Raw genomic sequence first — 19752 nt, forward strand, 5'->3', positions numbered from 1 at the left:
AAAATAAGTTTTTGTGTCATTTGTGACCTTATTGCTTGTTATTGGCCATTCTTGTTTATGCACCCATCGGCATGGTTCAGGGCTGGTCCCTTGTGTGCCCCTGCACCATGAGGACTTCTCTAAGAGAGGGGTGTGCACAGTTTTGTACCAGGGCTCCCTGTGCAGTGGTCATTGGGGCGCCCGCCGGTGTGTACTGCTGTACCAGGCAGCCTGTAACAACTTCAACAAAAAAAATGTATAATTTCCATAATTAATAATGGAGTATCTATAATATAACGCTGGGAGCGTCACTCTGTCCGAAGCCTTTATAGACTGCGCAAGCGCCGGCGCAGTCTGGACCCCACAGAGCGACGCTCCCAGGAGATCGCGGTATGTGTAAGCGCTGAACGCACACAGCGATCTCCAACAGAGAAACAGGGACGAGCCAGGAGGCGGAGGGTGAGTATACTTACCTGTCCCGTTCCACCGACGCCATTCCGGGCCATGAATATCCCCCTGCTCCCGGAATCGGCGCCTGCGCAGTCCGCGCTTTCCGGCGCCATTTTCTTGAAGACACACTGCAATGTGTCTTCAAGAAAATGGCGCCGGAAAGCGCGGACTGCGCAGGCGCCGATTCCGGGAGCAGGGGGATATTCATGGCCCGGAATGGCGTCGGTGGAACGGGACAGGTAAGTATACTCACCCTCCGCAAGTAACAAATTGCTGTGCCATGAGGCTGTGGCACTTCATGCCACAGCTATTTGTTACTTACGTCCACAGCCGCCGCACCCAGCACAGCCGCCGCACCCAGCACAGCCGCCGCACCCAGCACAGCCGCCGCACCCAGTACAGCCGCCGCACCCAGTACAGCCGCCGCACCCAGCACAGCCACCCACAGCCGCCGCACCCACCACAGCCACCGCACCCAGCACAGCCGCCTACAGCCACGCACAGCCGCTGCACCCAGCACAGCCACGCACAGCCACCGCACCCAGCACAGCCGCCGCACCCAGTACAGCCGCCGCACCCAGCACAGCCACCCACAGCCGCCGTACCCACCACAGCCGCCGCACCCAGCACAGCCGCCTACAGCCATGCACAGCCGCTGCACCCAGCACAGCCACGCACAGGCGCCTACAGCCACGCACAGCCACCGCACCCAGCACAGCCGCCGCACCCAGTACAGCCGCCGCACCCAGCACAGCCACCCACAGCCGCTGCACCCACCACAGCCACTGCACCCAGCACAGCCACGCACAGCCGCTGCACCCAGCACAGCCACGCACTGCCGCCCACAGCCACGCACAGGCGCCTACAGCCACGCACAGCCACCGCACCCAGCACAGCCACGCACAGCCGCCGCACCCAGCACAGTCACGCACAGCTGCCCACAGCCGCCGCACCCAGCAAAGCCGCCGCACCCAGCACAGCCATGCACAGCCGCCCACAGCCGCCAAACCCAGCACAGCCACTGCACTCAGCACAGCCGTCCACAGCCGCCGCACCCAGCACAGCCGCCCACAGCAACGCACAGCCGCCCACAGCAACACACAGCCGCCGCACCCAGTACAGCCGCCGCACCCAGCACAGCCGCCGCACCCACCACAGCCACCGCACCCAGCACAGCCACGCACAGCCGCCGCACCCAGCACAGCCACGCACAGCCGCTGCACCCAGCACAGCCACGCACAGGCGCCTACAGCCACCGCACCCAGCACAGCCACCGCACCCAGCACAGCCGCCGCACCCAGCACAGCCGCCGCACCCAGCACAGCCACGCACACCCAGCACACCCGCCGCACCCAGCACAGCCGCCGCACCCAGGACAGCCACGCACAGCCGCCGCACTCAGCACAGCCGTCCACAGCCGCCGCACCCAGCACAGCCGTCCACAGCCGCCGCACCCAGCACAGCCACGCACAGCCGCCGCACCCAGCACAGCCACCGCACCCAGCACAGCCGTCCACAGCCGCCTCACCCAGCACAGCCGCCTACAGCCACGCACAGCCGCCGCACCCAGCACAGCCACGCACAGCCGCCCACAGCAACGCACAGCCGCCCACAGCAACACACAGCCGCCGCACCCAGCACAGCCACCCACAGCCGCCGCACCCAGCACAGCCACGCACAGCCGCCGCACCCAGCACAGCCGCCTACAGCCGCTGCACCCAGCACAGCCACGCACAGGCGCCTACAGCCACGCACAGCCACCGCACCCAGCACAGCCACCGCACCCAGCACAGCCACGCACACCCGCCGCACCCAGCACAGCCGCCCACAGCCACCGCACCCAGCACAGCCGCCGCACCCAGGACAGCCACGCACAGCCGCCGCACTCAGCACAGCCGCCGCACCCAGCACAGCCGCCCACAGCCACGCACAGCCGCCGCACCCAGCACAGCCGCCGCACCCCGCACAGCCACCGCACCCAGCACAGCCGTCCACAGCCGCCGCCTACAGCCACGCACAGCCGCCGCACCCAGCACAGCCACGCACAGCCGCCTACAGCCACGCACAGCCGCTGCACCCAGCACAGCCGCCGCACCCAGCACAGCCACCGCACCCAGCACAGCCGCCGCACCCAGCACAGCCACGCACAGCCGCCGCACCCACCACAGCCACCGCACCCACCACAGCCACTGCACCCAGCACAGCCGCCGCACCCAGCACAGCCGCCGCACCCAGCACAGCCACCCACAGCCGCTGCACCTAGCACAGCCACCGCACCCAGCACAGCCGTCCACAGCCGCCACACCCAGCACAGCCACCCACAGCCGCCCGCACCCAGCACAGCCACGCACAGCCGCGCCACATACAGCCGCCCGCACTCAGCACAGCCACCGCACCCAGCACAGCCGCCTACAGCCACGCACAGCCGCCGCACCCAGCACAGCCGCCGCACCCAGCACAGCCGCCACACCCAGCACAGCCGCTGCACCCAGCACAGCCGCCGCACCCAGCACAGCCGCCGCACCCAGCACAGCCACCGTACCCAGCACAGCCGCCGCACCCAGCACAGCCGCCCACAGCCACGCACAGCCGCCTAGAGCCACGCACAGCCGCTGCACCCAGCACAGCCGCCACACCCAGCACAGCCGCCGCACCCAGCACAGCCGCCGCCCACAGCCACACACAGCCGCCGCACCCAGCACAGCCGCCGCCCACAGCCACACACAGCCGCTGCACCCAGCACAGCCACCCACAGCCGCCCGCACCCAGCAGCGCCACGCACAGCCGCCCGCACTCAGCACAGCCGCCCGCACTCAGCACAGCCGCCCGCGCTCAGCACAGCCGCCCGCGCTCAGCACAGCCGCCCGCCCTCAGCACAGCCGCCCGCACTCAGCACAGCCGCCCGCACTCAGCACAGCCGCCCGCACTCAGCACAGCCGCCCGCACTCAGCACAGCCGCCCGCACTCAGCACAGCCGCCCGCACTCCGCACAGCCGCCCGCAATGATGGGGGCGCAGGATGGAGCAGCACGTGATAGGATGGGGGCGCAGGATGGGAGCACATGACAGGATGGAGCAGCACATGACACGGTGGAGCAGCACATGACAGGGTGGGGCGCAGGATGGAGCAGCACATGACACGGTGGAGCAGCACGTGACAGGATGGGGATGCGGGATGGAGCAGCACATGACACGGTGGAGCAGCACATGACAGGATGGGGATGCAGGATGGAGCAGCACATGACACGGTGGAGCAGCACATGACAGGGTGGGGCGCAGGATGGAGCAGCACATGACACGGTGGAGCAGCACATGACAGGATGGGGATGCAGGATGGAGCAGCACATGACACGGTGGAGCAGCACATGACAGGATGGGGGCGCAGGATGGAGCAGCACATGACAGGATGGGAGCAGCACATACCAGGATGGAGACCATATACCAATATAAATGCTCGCCACCCGGGCGTAGAACGGGTTCAATAGCTAGTTAACTTTTAAAGGAATTTAGATGAGTTTAGAATAGTTATCGCTAAATTTTACCTTCTCCCCCATTTATCAATAAACTGAACTATTTTTCTACAATAAATGTTATTACAAAGTACCGGCCTTCTAAGGAGTCTAAAGTGAAGAATAATAAATGCTGGGGTCTGAGCCGGCTCCGCAGCCCCTGTGTACAGATAGATACTCGTCACAGGCAGTGTAATACCGCTCAGCTGTAAGTTGGATGTAGCGTCTATACATAAAGCCCCATGCAAATCTGATATCAAGGCTTTACTCAGTTTATCAGTAGATAAAAACATAAAAATGGAGAGAAAGGAACATCAGTCTGACGGTACTAACTAATAACATTACTGACGTGCCTGGGCCGTATATATTGATGACCTGTCCATAAGGTAGTGATGGGGCTGGTATCGATGATCGATCCGTCGGTTGGGTCGGTTGATTTTGCCGGGTGTCAGACACTAGCTGATCTGCTGTTGTACCCGCCAGTGGCCCCTAAAGTAGTGACTGGAGCTGCCGTGTGTCCTACTTATATCTGGCAAAATCAGCTGAAATGACTGGGACCAATGATCTCATATTGATTATAAGGGCAGAGTCAGACGACCGTATAAATTGGACTGGCAGGCGCATCGCCTGAGCCTGACGACTGCATAGAAATGTATGAATCTGTGACGCTCAGGTCGAGAGAGCCGCCGGCCAGTCCGGGCATTGTGGTCCAGTCTACATCTGATTTATACGGGTGTCTGATCATCAGCATTTAAAGGGAACCTGTCACCCCCAAAATCGAAGTTGAGCTAAGCCCACCGCCATCAGGGGCTTATCTCCAGCATTCTGTAATGCATTCTGTAATGCTGTAGATAAGCCCCTGATGTATCCTGAAAGATGAGAAAAAGAGGTTAGATTATACTCACCCAGGGGCGGTCCTGCTGCGGTCCAGTCCGATGGGTGTAGCGGTCCGGGGCCTCCCATCTTCATAGGATGATGTCCTCTTTGTGTCTTCACGCTGTGGTTCCGGCGCAGTTGTACTTTATCTCCCTGTTGAGGGCAGAGCAAAGTACTGCAGTGCGCAGGTGCTGGGAAAGGTCAGAGAGGCCCAGCGCCTGTGCACTGCAGTACTTTGCAGAGGACATCATCCTATGAAGATGGGAGGCCCCGGACCGCTACACCCATCAGACTGGACCGCAGCAGGACCGCCCCTGGGGTGCCAGGTTCCCTTTAAGTCTTCAATAACCTCTTTAGATGTTGAAGTGCGTAAACTGACCCTGCGGTGCACCTGAACATATATCTCTCTCCAGCCCCCTTCTTCTATGTCCAGGTAATGTGTTGATGATGGTCGTACAGACCTGGGTGTTGGCTGATGTTCTAGTGTAAAGTGATCTCCGAAGGGTAATTCTACCCAGGCTTCTTGAGTTTCTCTTATTGCTTCAAGTGTCTCTGGGAATAATGCAAATTGTCGCTTCAGAGAGGAAAAGACCTAGAACTCTAGTACCACCTATTGGAAGTAGCAATCCTACAAGTCAATGTCGACCCTTTAACGAGCCTTGTCACATGACTCCGGATAAAAGCCAAACCAGAATCTCAATTTACAGACACTGTGTTTCAGGGTACTGCCCCTCGTCCGTGCAAAGTGTGAGGTCTGATTTGGCTGAGTGAGAGGTATCTGGCCAGGATCCAAGAAGAAACGTTTCTCTTTGCGAAGAGTGACATGCTAAGCATGCCGAGGTGAGGAGACTTAATGCCGCAATGCTTTAAGGCTAGGTTCACACTGCGTTAACAGCAGCCCGTTTAACACATACAACGGGCTGCTGTTAACGCAAGTGCCGACTTGTCACATCACTAGCGCAGATAGAGCATCTGCTAGCCCGCGTCCCAGGGTCCGTCACTCAATGACGGCACATGGCTAGCGCATGCTCATTGTGGGCGGGCGCTAGTGAGGCGTCCGACATAGAACTTAATGGCGGCGTTAACAGGCTACGTTGCACCGCCTTATGCGGTGTAATGTAGTCCGTCTAACGGACGCCACAGACGCAGTGTGAACCCAGCCTAAGTCTCCTCTTGGCATGCTTAAAATGTCTGTCTGCAAGGAGAAACGTTACTTCTTGGATCCCTGCTTCGAAAGCCGTGAAGTCGCCAAAAGAAGTGACCAAAACACAGCAGGCCTGCCGGCATCTGAAAGAGCAGGTGCACATAATAAAAATAATAATAATTTTTATTTACATATTTCGCAGCGTTTTACATTATAGTGGGGGTTTGTACAGACAATCGACATTACAGCATAACCATCAACACAGATCAAAACAGATACAAGAGGATTGAGGGCCCTGCTCGCAAGCTTACAAACTATGAGGAAAAAGGGAGACACGGGAGGTGGATGGTAACAATTGCTTTCGTTGTTCTGACCAGCTATGATGTAATAAATCGGGTGTTCATGTAAAGCTGCATGAACCAGTTAACTGCCTAAGTATGTAACAGTACAGACACAGAGGGCTATTAACTGCATAAAGTGTATGAGAACATGATGTGAGGAACCTGATTATGGTTTACGTTTTTTGAATGGGCCGCACAGGGATAGTTAGGTTAATGCATAAAGCGGTAGGCCAGTCTGAACAAATGCGTTTTAGGGCACGCTTAAAACTGTGGGGATTGGGGATTAGGCTGGGTTCACATTACGTTAGTGGCGTCCGGTAGACGGACTACGTTACACAGCGGCATAACGCGGTGTAACGTAGTCTGTTTAACACCGCCATTGACTCCAGTGTCGGACGCATCACTAGCGCATGCCCACAATGGGTGTGCGCTATGGATGTGCTGTCATTGAGTGATGGACCCTGAGACGCGGGCTGCAGCGTTTCCGGGTCCATCACTACTAGCGCAGATAGAGCTAGAAGATGATCTATCTGCGCTAGCGTGCTGCCATACCGGCACTTGCGTTTACAGCAGCCCGTTACCGTATGTGTTGAATGGGCTGCTGTAAACGCAATGGAACCTAGCCTTAATCGTATTAACCTGGGTAGTGCATTCCAGAGAATTGGTGCAGCACGTGAAAAGTCTTGGAGACTGGTGTGGTAGGTTCTGATTATTGAGGATATTAACCTCAGTTCATTAGCAGAACGGAGAGCACGGGTAGGGTGGTAGACTGAGACCAGGGAGGAGATGTAGGGTGGTGCTGAGCCATGCAGTGCTTTGTGGATGAGGGTAATAATTTTGTACTGGATTCTGGAGTGGATGGGTAACCAGTGCAATGACTGGCACAAGGTAGAGGCATCAGTGTAACAACTGGTGAGGAATATGATCCTGGCTGCAGCATTCAGGACAGATTGGAGAGGGGGGAATATATGGTTCCATATTTGGTTCCTGTGTTAGCAGCCGCTAATTGTCCTTCTGCCCAATACCCATGTTTCGCCAAGATTAGTGCGTATTTATGGTGGATTCAGGAGGAGTTTTGGTTGTTGCACTTTCTGAAAACTTGACGTCAGAATTTTTTGATTGGTGGAGGTAAGGACTCCCCTCCTGACCTGCTCCGACATCCTTCTTCACGTAGGGGAGCGCCTCCTCCTACTTCTGTTTTAAATGTTTTTAAAGATAAAGTGCAGGCACCGATTGCTGGAGATTGTTTGTGTCTGTAGTTACTATGTGATATGCAGGATAAAGGCGTAAAACGTCTGCAAACAATGAATCATGAGCAGATAAAGCCATGACCTGATGTGTACGGGTCAGTGCTGAGCAAAGCTGGAGACAACACAGGGGGATATGGGGAGAGGAGGATTTGGAAGCCGGAGGACATGTGGTTCTCATATATAGACCTCAGGGGACAGAAGCGGCTGCATGTGATTCTTATGTAATGGAACTTATTGCTTATTTTATTTCTATGTTTCCCCTGTAATTAGTGCAGCTAGAAACAGCAGCAAATACTATTAAAAACACACACAACCCCTGCATATCTTATCTATGCCCTGAGAAGTCTCCGTGGCATTTGCCTCCTGAAAAGTCATGTGACACTTCCTGGCATCATGGCTGCGCAGTCACGCCAGTAGTACGACACATAAAGGCCAATGATTGGCTGCCGCAAATCACAAAGAACAGGGTTATTTATTCTAATGGCTTTTGTGTTTTGTTGTTTTTTTTTTTCATTTTTGAAAACTAGATAATCCCATCCAAAACATTAAATAATTTTGCAATGAATCCCAATTTCTTGATCATCTTAATGCTGATTGATTCTAGGGAAAGGTTGAGTGGCCACTAGTTAGGCCGGTATGACACTTTCCACTTCTGACTCGCCTACTCTTTTGTGTGTGCATTCAGATCGGTTACAGAAATCATATGCAAACTCTGCAGGAACAACTTGATTCGGGTGTATTGCATAGATAAATGTAGGAAATGATTGCAAAACATCTGCGTTTTTGTAAAAATCTTGTTTTTTTTGCTACAACTTTGAAAATGGTGGCAAAGAACTGACAAAGAAAAGTATATACTGTATCAAGCAAGGAACAGCAACATAGTTCAAATGCAGGATTCTTAGAGGGCCCTTTAAGACTTCAACCGCGTCCTGGCCTGCACCACTTCCCCTCCCCGCTCCTCTTCCTTTCTTCTCTCACCCTCCCATTACTCGCTTCCTCTTTCTCATAAGTTATTGTTTTCCTTTCTGGCTTTGTACTTGTTTCGCTTTATCCCACCCTCGCTGCCAGCGTGTAATAGTATATTACAGTTCAGTAATAGGCAGAGAAGATTATAGAATTTTGTACCCCCACATTACAAGTTTATTGACCCGACCTACAAATGAATTTCTCTAGTTTGCATTTTGGGGATTGCAGGGCAGCATGGAGGTATTGGTTATGGTGCATAGAGGCAGATGTGGATTTTAGTTGCTGCATTGCTGCATTGGCATCTTTTAGATGAGCACAAGGTGATACGATGTAACACAGGCGACCACAAAGGGGATTTCTGGCTCTGCTCATTGTCGCATACAGAGATCAGCCACTAATGGACAGGTACCAATTGTGCATCCTCTGAGATGTGTGCAGACACCACGCCATCAGCGCCACTTTCTCCTTTTAATGTCATGTTCACATGGTGCATGTTTGGGGCAGAATTTACGCACCCATTTCTAAACTGCAGCTTTTCTGCATCTAAAAAACTCCACACATATTTTCCATGTTTTTTTGTGCACAAAAAAAGCGACAGAGCAGGGCCAGGACAGCATGATAACCGCATCTAGATCAGGGATTAAATTAAAACTCATCCACTTTGCTGCAACTGAAAAAAAATGCTGCAGAATTTACACACAGATAATAATTCCACAAGTGTGTAATGTGAACCTGACCTAAAAACCCCACGAGTTCTAATGACGGTGACGCATCCTCCACTTTGCTCATATGCTGCACATGCAGACCCTGCGGGAACAAGCGTGCATGTTTATATGGGGCAGAGATGGTTGCAAAATTGACGCAAACGTTTTTGGAAAACCGCAGCTGCAAGTTGATGACAAATACACTTTGCAGAAATTTGGCAGAGAACATGAGTGTATGATGTTACAGCTGAGAACAACTGATGTGACGTGGAGCCTGAACTGCAGGGTTTGGCTTTTTGGAACGTCTTCGCACTCCTTACACCTCCATACATCCAGAGTCTGATGGGTGTGTGGCTTTTTTTTTTTCTTCAGTTTTGAGGTTACAGTGGCAGTGGGTCCAGTAGAGGCTTCATGAGCCTGAACAAAACTGCCATGTGGCCTAAGGATATATATACAGGTTTTCTTTTTTTCCCTTGGATTTTTGCAGTGACAGCAAAAATGTCTGAGTATAAATATTGCAACTAACTGCAAAAAAAAAAGGTTAAAGCTGCAGCTTCAAGAGAATGGGAACACGTTCAAAGTGAAAACAATGATTATACGGCTTAGTAGATGGCGTTCACATCAGCAGGATGTGATCGTGATGGGTCGGCACATTGCATTGTGAGTTATGATCAGAGACGCTGAATGTTGGGTGAGTAGTACAGACTATGATAGAGTTGTGGTACGGTCGGTCCTGGCTCCAGCTTTCCCTTCTGGATTTCTTCCCTTTCTTATCTCATGTTTCCACCTTTAGTAAATAGAGCAAAGAAAATCTGAAACCGGATTTCACAGTACAAACTATATAAGTTATTACAAAGATCTCTTAGACCTGATGGGGCTGGTGTACATATGGTTAAAATCTGTCAGAATGGGTGATAGTAAAATAAGTCCAGCTAAAGCACAAGAGAGCTAATGAGTCAGTGTATTTATTGTTCAACCAACCTGACTGACAGCTGCAGCTTGTACTGGTTGGAGATTTAGCAACCAGGAGGAGGGGTAATGAGCTGTCAGTCAGCCTAAATGGGAGGAGATTCAGCAGCAGGGAGGAGGGGTAATGAGCTGTCAGTCAGCCTAAGGCTACGTTCACATTTGCGGTCAGCGCCGCAGCGTCGGGCGCCGCAGCGGCGCCGCATGCGTCATGCGCCCCTATATTTAACATGGGGGCGCATGGACATGCGTTGTGCTGCGTTTTGCGCCGCATGGCCGCAAGCGTTGGACGCAAGAAACGCTTCAAGTTGCATTTTTTTTGCGTCCAACTTTCGGCCAAAAAGGACGCATGCGGCGCAAAACGCAGCGTTTTAGCGTGCGTTTTGCCGCGTTTTCGTTTGCGTTGTGCGCTGCGGCGCCGACGCTGCGGCGCACAACGCAAATGTGAACGTAGCCTAAGTGGGAGGAGATTCATGAGCAGGGAGGAGGGGTAATGAGCTGTCAGTTAGCCTAAGTGGGAGGAGATTCACGAGAGGAGAGGTAATGAGCTGTCAGTCAGCCTAAGTGGGAGGAGATTCAGCAGGGAGGAGGGGTAATGAGCTGTCAGTCAGCCTAAGTGGGAGGAGATTCAGCAGGGAGGAGGGGTAATGAGCTGTCAGTCAGCCTAAGTGGGAGGAGATTCAGCAGGGAGGAGGGGTCATGAGCTGTCAGGCTAGGTGGGAGGAGATTCACGAGCAGGGAGGAGGGGTCATGAGCTGTCAGTCAGGCTAGGTGGGTGGAGATTTAGGATAAACATTCATAAAGGATTATAAAGTTGTTCTGAAATGGATTTTCCCACCAGCTTCATCAGGTCTTACTCAGGATACAGCCAGTGATCGCTCCGAGCTGCTGCTTTAGCCAAGTAAAGGTCCAACTGGTGCTGACTTTTTGTGGCTTGCTTATCAAAGTTGCAGCAATTTAAAAAACAAACAAAAAAAACCACAATGGAATAAAATAGTTTTCACCATTTCACCCCACTTTTTTTTGTCGTTTTCCAATACAATCCTGCATAAAAATGACGTACCTGACCGGTTCCCTTTCATCCATTCTTTGCACACTTCACCCTCCCCCATCTGCTGAGGTTGAATCTCCTCTGTGAAATACTGGCAGATGGACGTCTCTTGTTTTCTGCTGGAGGCTCAGAAATGTCGGATCTATCAGCTATGTGAAGCATCTGAGCGGTCACACGTTTCTCCGCCGTGTACATGGCAGGTATAGTATTCCTGCAGTGAGTGGCCGCTTCTTGCCCAGCCTTCTAACTTTTATTCCCCTATGCCTCCAGGATGCTGGGTGGGATGCAGGATCACCACAAAGATGCCCTCATCAGACTGAGAGTGATGTTAATCCAGGAGATGGTGCCTGACGAGCTGATCGAACATCTGATAGAAAAGAAAGTGCTCACTGCCTACATGCAGGAGAAAATCCAGGTAAGAAGGGAAGACATCTGCCGTTGGCTAGCTGAGGACACAGGATAAAGCTTCTCATCCCACTGATCGCTGCGGCACTTCCTTGGTCCTGTGTGACCAGGAGCGACACAGCGTCTAATATACAACCTAATAGTCAGAAGTTTTCCTATTGCTAAACATTGTTACATTAATACCACCCAGTGACAATGTGCCAGTTAGACATAAAGGTACCGTTACACTAAACGATTTACCAACGATCACGACCAGCGATACGACCTGGCCATGATCGTTGGTAAGTCGTTGTGTGGTCGCTGGAGAGCTGTCACACAGACAGCTCTCCAGCGACCAACGATGCCGAAGTCCCCGGGTAACCAGGGTAAACATCGGGTTACTAAGCGCAGGGCCGCGCTTAGTAACCCGATGTTTACCCTGGTTACCATTGTAAATGTAAAAAAAAAAAAAAACAGTACATACTTACATTCCGGTGTCTGTCACGTCCCTCGCCGTCAGCTTCCCGCACTGACTGTGTCAGTGCCGGCCGTAAAGCACAGCACAGCGGTGACGTCACCGCTGTGCTCTGCTTTTACTTTACGGCCGGCGCTCACAGTCAGTGCGGGAAGCTGACGGCGAGGGACGTGACAGACATCAGAAGGTGAGTATGTACTGTTTTTTTTTTTTTTTCTTTTTACATTTACAATGGTAACCAGGGTAAACATCGGGTTACTAAGCGCGGCCCTGCGCTTAGTAACCCGATGTTTACCCTGGTTACAAGCGAACACATCGCTGGATCGGTGTCACACACACCGAGCGGGTGATCCAGCGACAAAATAAAGTTCGGGACTTCTAGCTCTGACCAGTGATGTCACAGTAGGATCCTGATCGCTGCTGCGTGTCACAGCATAACGAGATCGCTATCCAGGACGCTGCAACGTCACGGATCGCTGTCGTTCTCGTTGGAAAGTTGCTCAGTGTGACGGTACCTTTAGAGAGACGAGGCTGCAGGTTTAGGTGGCAGATCCTCTGCACGTCCCTGTTGCTTTGATGCTTATTGTTTGCTTTTCTCTCCACAAGTCCAAGGGAGTGAGTTTCCGACAGAACAGCGCTCTGCTGGATTTGCTCCCTAAGCGAGGACCAAATGCATTCTCCATCTTCTGCGCTGCGCTGCGAGACACCGATCAGGGGCACTTGGCGGAACAGTTGGAGCAGCAAGCGAGAATGCCCAAACCAGAGGTAAGATCGGCCTGTATGATCAGCAATGTTCTGCCGGTCACATGTGGCCTCGAATTCACTGCACAGAACTTCACGATGTCACTCCCAAGGGTCTGTGACACTTTCAATAAGTTATAAATATGTGCCAGAAATGTTTTGATGGCTGCCGGTTTCTGGTGGATGGAGGTTCCCCTCTCATCTGTTCGGCACTCCATGGAGCAGACTGCCTACAGCTTTCTCCTACGTATAGTATGGGAGTTATTAATTAGTCTAGTATTACATGGCCCTGCTCTGTAGAGGTCTGCGTGTGTGCACAGCCATCCTCCAACTCATTAGGTGTCGTGGGACTCTACTCTTTCTGGACGGCCACAAAGTCCCACATTAATACTTGCTCATCAGTTCTCCCCTTGCTGTGCAACTTTCCTCTTATCTCCGACATGGAAACTGCATTAAAGTAACCACTAGACCCTGACTAATCACGTCTGTGCCCAGATGATCAGGACCTTAGAGTGGCAAGCACACTGAAAAATGCAGATTTACAAAATGTATCTCCTAAATTGTAATAATGCTTCCAAGTTTGGGCAGATTACTATCCTGCCGGCCAGATCTTTGACTCTGAAATCTATAGGATCCCTTGAGAATCCAGTCTCTCGCACCTGCATTTTCTGATGTTATGCAGCATCACCAACCAATTCCAGTCTCTGCTCAGTAACTAGTGCCTGATCCATTATAAAATCTGCAGGAATCCTTAACTAAATAAAGATTTATGCAAACTTCCCAGAGCTTGTATGTGTCCATGCCCCAGAGTGAATATTTCTTATCATCTCTGATTACAGGAGTCCTGCTTTCCTTTATCTGTGGAGGAGCACGGAAGGATCCATCGCTGGCGAGGTGAGGCCGCTCTACCATACCCGGTCCTGTAATCAGTGGCGGCACAGAGCAGTGTCGTCATGTAAGGTTTATTCTAGATGACTCCCTCCAGTGGTATCTGCTGCTCGGCTTAGTACCAAGTGATCTGTTAATGGGTGGTCCCGTCTTTTAAATCAGTGACATGTCACTAGGAAATATCATAACTTTATGAGCAATGGGGGCTCAAGATCTGGACCTCCCTATGATCTAAAGATTTAATGGACCCTTTTCCCTTCCCATCATGTACCTGCCCCCTGCAACTTAGCCCCATTCTCATGGTGGCCAGGTGTGCTGCTCCTCTTGTAAAAGTCAAAAGTAGAAGTGGTACAAAGTTGCACAGTCAGCTATATACACTCACCGGCCACTTTATTAGGTACACCATGCTAGTAACGGGTTGGACCCCCTTTTGCCTTCAGAACTGCCTCAATTCTTCGTGGCATAGATTCAACAAGGTGCTGGAAGCATTCCTCAGAGATTTTGGTCCATATTGACATGATGGCATCACACAGTTGCCGCAGATTTGTCGGCTGCACATCCCAAAGATGCTCCATACAAGGCAGGATGGATCCATGCTTTCATGTTGTTTACGCCAAATTCTGACCCTACCATCCGAATGTCGCAGCAGAAATCGAGACTCATCAGACCAAGCAACGTTTTTCCAATCTTCTACTGTCCAATTTCGATGAGCTTGTACAAATTGTAGCCTCAGTTTCCTGTTCTTAGCTGAAAGGAGTGGTACCCGGTGTGGTCTTCTGCTGCTGTAGCCCATCTGCCTCAAAGTTCGACGCACTGTGCGTTCAGAGATGCTCTTAGGCCTACCTTGGTTGTAACGGGTGGCGATTTGAGTCACTGTTGCCTTTCTATCAGCTCGAACCAGTCTGCCCATTCTCCTCTGACCTCTGGCATCAGCATTTCCGCCCACAGAATTGCCGCTCACTGGATTTTTTTTCTTTTTCGGACCATTCTCTGTAAACCCTAGAGATGGTTGTGCGTGAAAATCCCAGTAGATCAGCAGTTTCTGAAATACTCAGACCAGCCCTTCTGGCACCAACAACCATGCCACGTTCAAAGGCACTCAAATCACCTTTCTTCCCCATACTGATGCTCGGTTTGAACTGCAGGAGATTGTCTTGACCATGTCTACATGCCTAAATGCACTGAGTTGCCGCCATGTGATTGGCTGATTAGAAATTAAGTGTTAACAAGAAGTTGGACAGGTGTACCTAATAAAGTGGCCGGTGAGTGTACTTGGGATCTGAAGAGTGTTTGACCTCTGAGACATAGCAATATACCAACAATATTCCAAAATGCAAATGTATAGAGCTTGCTTAGGAGCTGAGCTGTTTTATAAAGCCGGCATATGCCTGCAACGGCAGCGATCAGAGCTTGCACCACTGTTTAACTCCTTGGAATCACTGTCAATCTTTGCAGCATTTATGGCACGCAACCTGTGTTGTGCACCATTTCCAGCGCCAATTGCTGCCTTTCCTTCACAAGAGGCAATTGTTGGTTTGCAATGGCAACTGGGGCTGCTGACTGCCCCATGGCCGCATGTTGATGCTCCTGTGAAGCTGGTATTTATAGATACCGTGATGTTGGCTATATGCTGCCATACTCCGGAATCAAAATGTGTAAAACTAGCGATTGATTGCAGGTTCAAGTCCTCTAAGGTGACTGAAAAAGTAGAAAAGTTTAACAAAAATAAAGCAACATAATAATTCACCCTTTTCCCCACAAAATATTCAGTATCACCGCGTTTAGTAAAAGTTCAAACAATCAAACAAAAATTATTACTATAGTACGCACTGTAAAGCCTTCAAACACTGTTACCCTGCATCTCCACTAAATAATGCAGTACGAAGCAATCAAAATGTCATAAGGACCTCAGCTTGCCATGTAAAAAAAAAAAAAAACGCTCTGGCACCTCTCCATCAATGGAAAAATTAATTTTGTCTTCCAAAAGAACAACTCGTGGCGCAAAAAAAAAGCAAGCCCTCGTATGGCAACGTCAACAGAGAAATAAATAAAAGGTATGGCTCCTGGAAGGAGAGGGAAAAACAAGAACTGAAAGTGTCCGGAGTAGTGTAAAGGGAATGTGTCAGGGTGACTTTACTACAGAGACTATAGATCTTTCTGCAGAGGTCCTAGAGCAGCAGAGACAATGATGTGCCGGGTACAGAGGCGCAGTCAGCGGTAGGTTTAGCAGCACATGGCGCCATGACGCTGTTCACACACTGTTAGGAGTCTTGTGGTGCTGTACTCCAGGCCGGGTCCAGGCTGTGATTCTGTTACTGGTTACTCCACTATTCACCTTTTATGTCCTCGTCTTTTCCTAGATCCCTGTGAAAGATGTATGGATGACGGCGACGGTCCAGGGAGCGTGTCTCGAACCTCCGTGAATTTCTACCTGTCGCATCACACTTCTGTGAGTACATCAACATTAGGAAAAAAAAATACACTTAATTTCCTAGAAACTGCGTGTGATAATGCAGCTCTGCACAATCTATTACAATCTGTTAATGTAAGGCTGAGCTGCAGTACCTGAGGTTGCCTGTATGCAAACGTAGCACTGTGTCTGGAGTAGACACTTTTCACAAACTACACATGTTTGGTTTCAGGCCTACAAGATGACCACCCGGCCGCGCGGTATCTGCCTGATCATTAGCAATGTCTCCTTCTCCACTCCGGATCTCGACTATCGACACGGAGGGGAAGTGGATCTGAACGTATTGAAACTTCTGTTCTTCCAGCTGAACTTCAGAGTCATGGAGCGCAGCAACATCACTGCTCAGGTAATGACACGAGAAGCATCTGCTCCCTCTCCCGTGTGCCCATGTTACTGCTCCGCATGTCTTATGACCCAAACTGACAGCATTATGTCGCACATCCGACTCCTCACACCTGTGATCGGGCGTGGACTTACAGCCATAACACAAGCTTCACTTACCTTCCCCAGGTCCAGTGATTCCTTTCTCCGCTTCTGCCAGCGTTGTTGCTTGGCTGCAGTAGTGAGGTGACGATGGCAGCGCTGCGGCCAATCACTTTGCTCAAGAGCTTAGCCAGTGCAGACTGCACGAGCCTGTTCTTTATGTGATGACTGCAGCTGTGTCGATGTGACATCACTTATGAAGCGATGGTCCTACGGGGATATGTAAACTGAGGGTTGTTATTTTATATTTCATTGAGACTGTAGGCTGAAAAAATTGTTGAAACAGGACGACCCCTTTAAGTTTTCCATACAATAATATTGAAGGATTTAGATTGGCCCCAACGGCAAATATAAAAAATGAGCAATAGGAATGTTTTTTTTTTTTTAATTTTGTTTCACAATTTTTGTAATTAAAAATTGCAGCAAAAACTGCTGTCATCTGATGTAGGTTTTAGCTCCGAGTCTGTTTTTTTTCCATCCCTGATAGCCGCGGCCATGTATGACGGAGCAGACATGCTGTTCTTGTGTGGTTGATGTGCTGCGGTACAGGTTACACATAGAGATGTCTCCTTTATACATCTGCGATTCCCCGTCTCGTATTACGCCGTCAGACCATTAAAACCAGATGAGATCGTGTCTTAAGGTACCTTCACACTAAGCGACGCTGCAGCGATATCGACAACGATGCCGATCGCTGCAGCGTCGCTGGAGAGCTGTCACACAGACAGCTCTCCAGCGACCAACGATGCCAAAGTCCCCGGGTAACCAGGGTAAACATCGGGTTGCTAAGCGCAGGGCCGCGCTTAGTAACCCGATGTTTACCCTGGTTACCAGTGTAAATGTAAAAAAACAAACACTACATACTTACATTCGCGTCCCCCGGCGTCCGCTTCCCTGCACTGTGTAAGCGCCGGCCGTAGCAGGGCACAGCGGTGACGTCACCGCTGTGCTTTGCTTTCCAGCCGGCACTGACACATTCAGTGCAGGAAGCTCTGAGCTGCAGCGCGGACGCCGGGGGACGTGACAGACATCAGAAGGTGAGTATGTAGTGTTTTTTTTTTTACTTTTACAATGGTAACCAGGGTAAATATCGGGTTACTAAGCGCGGCCCTGCGCTTAGTAACCCGATATTTACCCTGGTTACCATTGTAAAACATCGCTGGCATCGTTGCTTTTGCTGTCAAACACAACGATACACGCCGATCTGACGACCAAATAAAGTTCTGAACTTTCAGCAACGACCAGCGATATCACAGCAGGATCCTGATCGCTGCTGCGTGTCAAACACAACGATATCGCTATCCAGGACGCTGCAACGTCACGGATCGCTGTCGTTCTCGCTGCAAAGTCGTTTAGTGTGAAGGTACCTTTACAGGCTACGATAATATCACCTCTTGTTCTCTCTTTCTAGGAAATTATATCTGAACTGGAACATTTCTCCAAACTGCCCGATCACTCCGAGCTGGACTCCTGTATCATCGCCATCTTATCCCATGGTGTGGACGGTGCTGTGTACGGATCTGATGGCAAACTTGTACAGGTAAGACACAAGGCCAGGTATATTCACACTGGGACACAACATATCCCAGCAGTTAATTTTCTTCTTTGTTGTATATTGATGTAAAAAATGAAATCTTCCACTTATCTCTAGCTATGATCTCTATCTATAGCTATGTTCTCTTCCGCTGGCTGCAGCAGGAGCCTCTCCCCTCTGCTGTGTCTACAGTAGGGCAATGCCACATATTACCTTCATTCTTTAATTAGGGATGTGAAACAAAGAGTTAGGTCTGTGTTTCTCAGATATCTGAATTCGGCCTTATTATAGGACCTCTAAGTAAAGCGACACTTGGAAATGGCGGATCTGTGATATTGGTCAGCTGGTGTTGTGGCGGCATACTAGACGTTCCTCCAAGGAGCTCATTAACTTTTTCTTCTTTCTATTACTACATTTGCAGTTGGATAGTTTTACACTCATGTAGTAAGTTTGTGGTGTGTTTCTATCTTTTCGTGTCGTAGCTGCAAGACGTCTTCACACAGTTGGACAATGCGCACTGCCCACAGCTGCAGAACAAACCCAAGATGTTCTTCATCCAGGCCTGCCGAGGAGGTGAGAGCTGCATGCTGGGCCTTACAGTGCCCCACCCACCGATACATTGTCAGCGTGTGTCAGCCTCTCCACATTACATTTTTTTCTTCTCGCATGGATTTTCCAAGAATTTATTTTTTAATCTCTGCTATACTTGCTAGCACTGCCTTTCTGCCGCTGCAGTCTTAGTGATGTCACGAAGACAGCGCTTGTGACCGCTGCAGCCAATCACTGGGCACGTAGTAACATATGTTACTTTCAATAGATGAGACGGATCGAGGTGTGGACCAGCGAGACGGACGAGAGCAGACCGGATCGCCTGGTTGTGAGCAGAGCGACGCAGGGAGAGAGGATGGGAGAATCCGGCTGCCAACCCAGTCTGACATGATCTGCGCCTACGCCTGTCTGAAGGGTGAGCACAAAACATAAACTAAGTTCTGGGCTGGTCTTTATTTTTCCTACAAACTCTCTTTATTTTTTTTTAAACCAAATATTTTTATTGTTATTATGCATAAGAAAGACAATTAAATCCATTCAAATAACAGGGTACATTTGTGTTTTTGATTTAAAAGAAACAACCCAGTATGCAAACAGTCTGGGACAAAGCCACAGCATGTGCAGTATACCTGCCTGAGTCTGTGAGCACCTAGGGCACCCAGAATCACCTCTCAACCCGGCTTTAAACAACATATCAGGTGTCCTATAGGCCCTATTTACCACATACAGTTGCGACAATCTCCCAGGTTCACTCATCGACAGCCTGGGTATGTATTCCAATATAGATTCCCACCTATCGTCGTCTATTTGCCCCAATTCGGCCTCCCACTTCTCTCTGGCCTTAATAGGGTAATCTGTTAGAAAGGTGTGTAGTAAATCACCATATATTCCGGATATTGCCCCCTTTGTACCGTTGTTATTTAATATAAAATCTAGCATTAAATCTATCTGAATCTTTATAGGTCCTCTCCTTTTTTGCGCCTGAAATGCGTG

General features: G+C 50.8%; 1 protein-coding gene across 1 annotated transcript in view; it reads left to right on the forward strand.

Annotated features, from left to right (window-relative positions):
- CASP2 (caspase 2) overlaps positions 1-19752 on the forward strand; it is a 28417-nt gene that overhangs the window by 422 nt on the left and 8243 nt on the right. The window contains exons 2-9 of the mRNA XM_077258085.1: positions 11506-11650; positions 12701-12859; positions 13675-13729; positions 16084-16172; positions 16366-16539; positions 18088-18216; positions 18693-18783; positions 19028-19174. Coding sequence (XP_077114200.1) covers positions 11507-11650; positions 12701-12859; positions 13675-13729; positions 16084-16172; positions 16366-16539; positions 18088-18216; positions 18693-18783; positions 19028-19174 — 988 coding nt within the window. The 5' untranslated portion in view covers position 11506. The remainder of the gene's footprint in view (positions 1-11505; positions 11651-12700; positions 12860-13674; positions 13730-16083; positions 16173-16365; positions 16540-18087; positions 18217-18692; positions 18784-19027; positions 19175-19752) is intronic.

This window comes from Ranitomeya variabilis, chromosome 4 (assembly GCF_051348905.1).
Source record: "Ranitomeya variabilis isolate aRanVar5 chromosome 4, aRanVar5.hap1, whole genome shotgun sequence".
Taxonomy (NCBI): Eukaryota; Metazoa; Chordata; class Amphibia; order Anura; family Dendrobatidae; genus Ranitomeya; species Ranitomeya variabilis.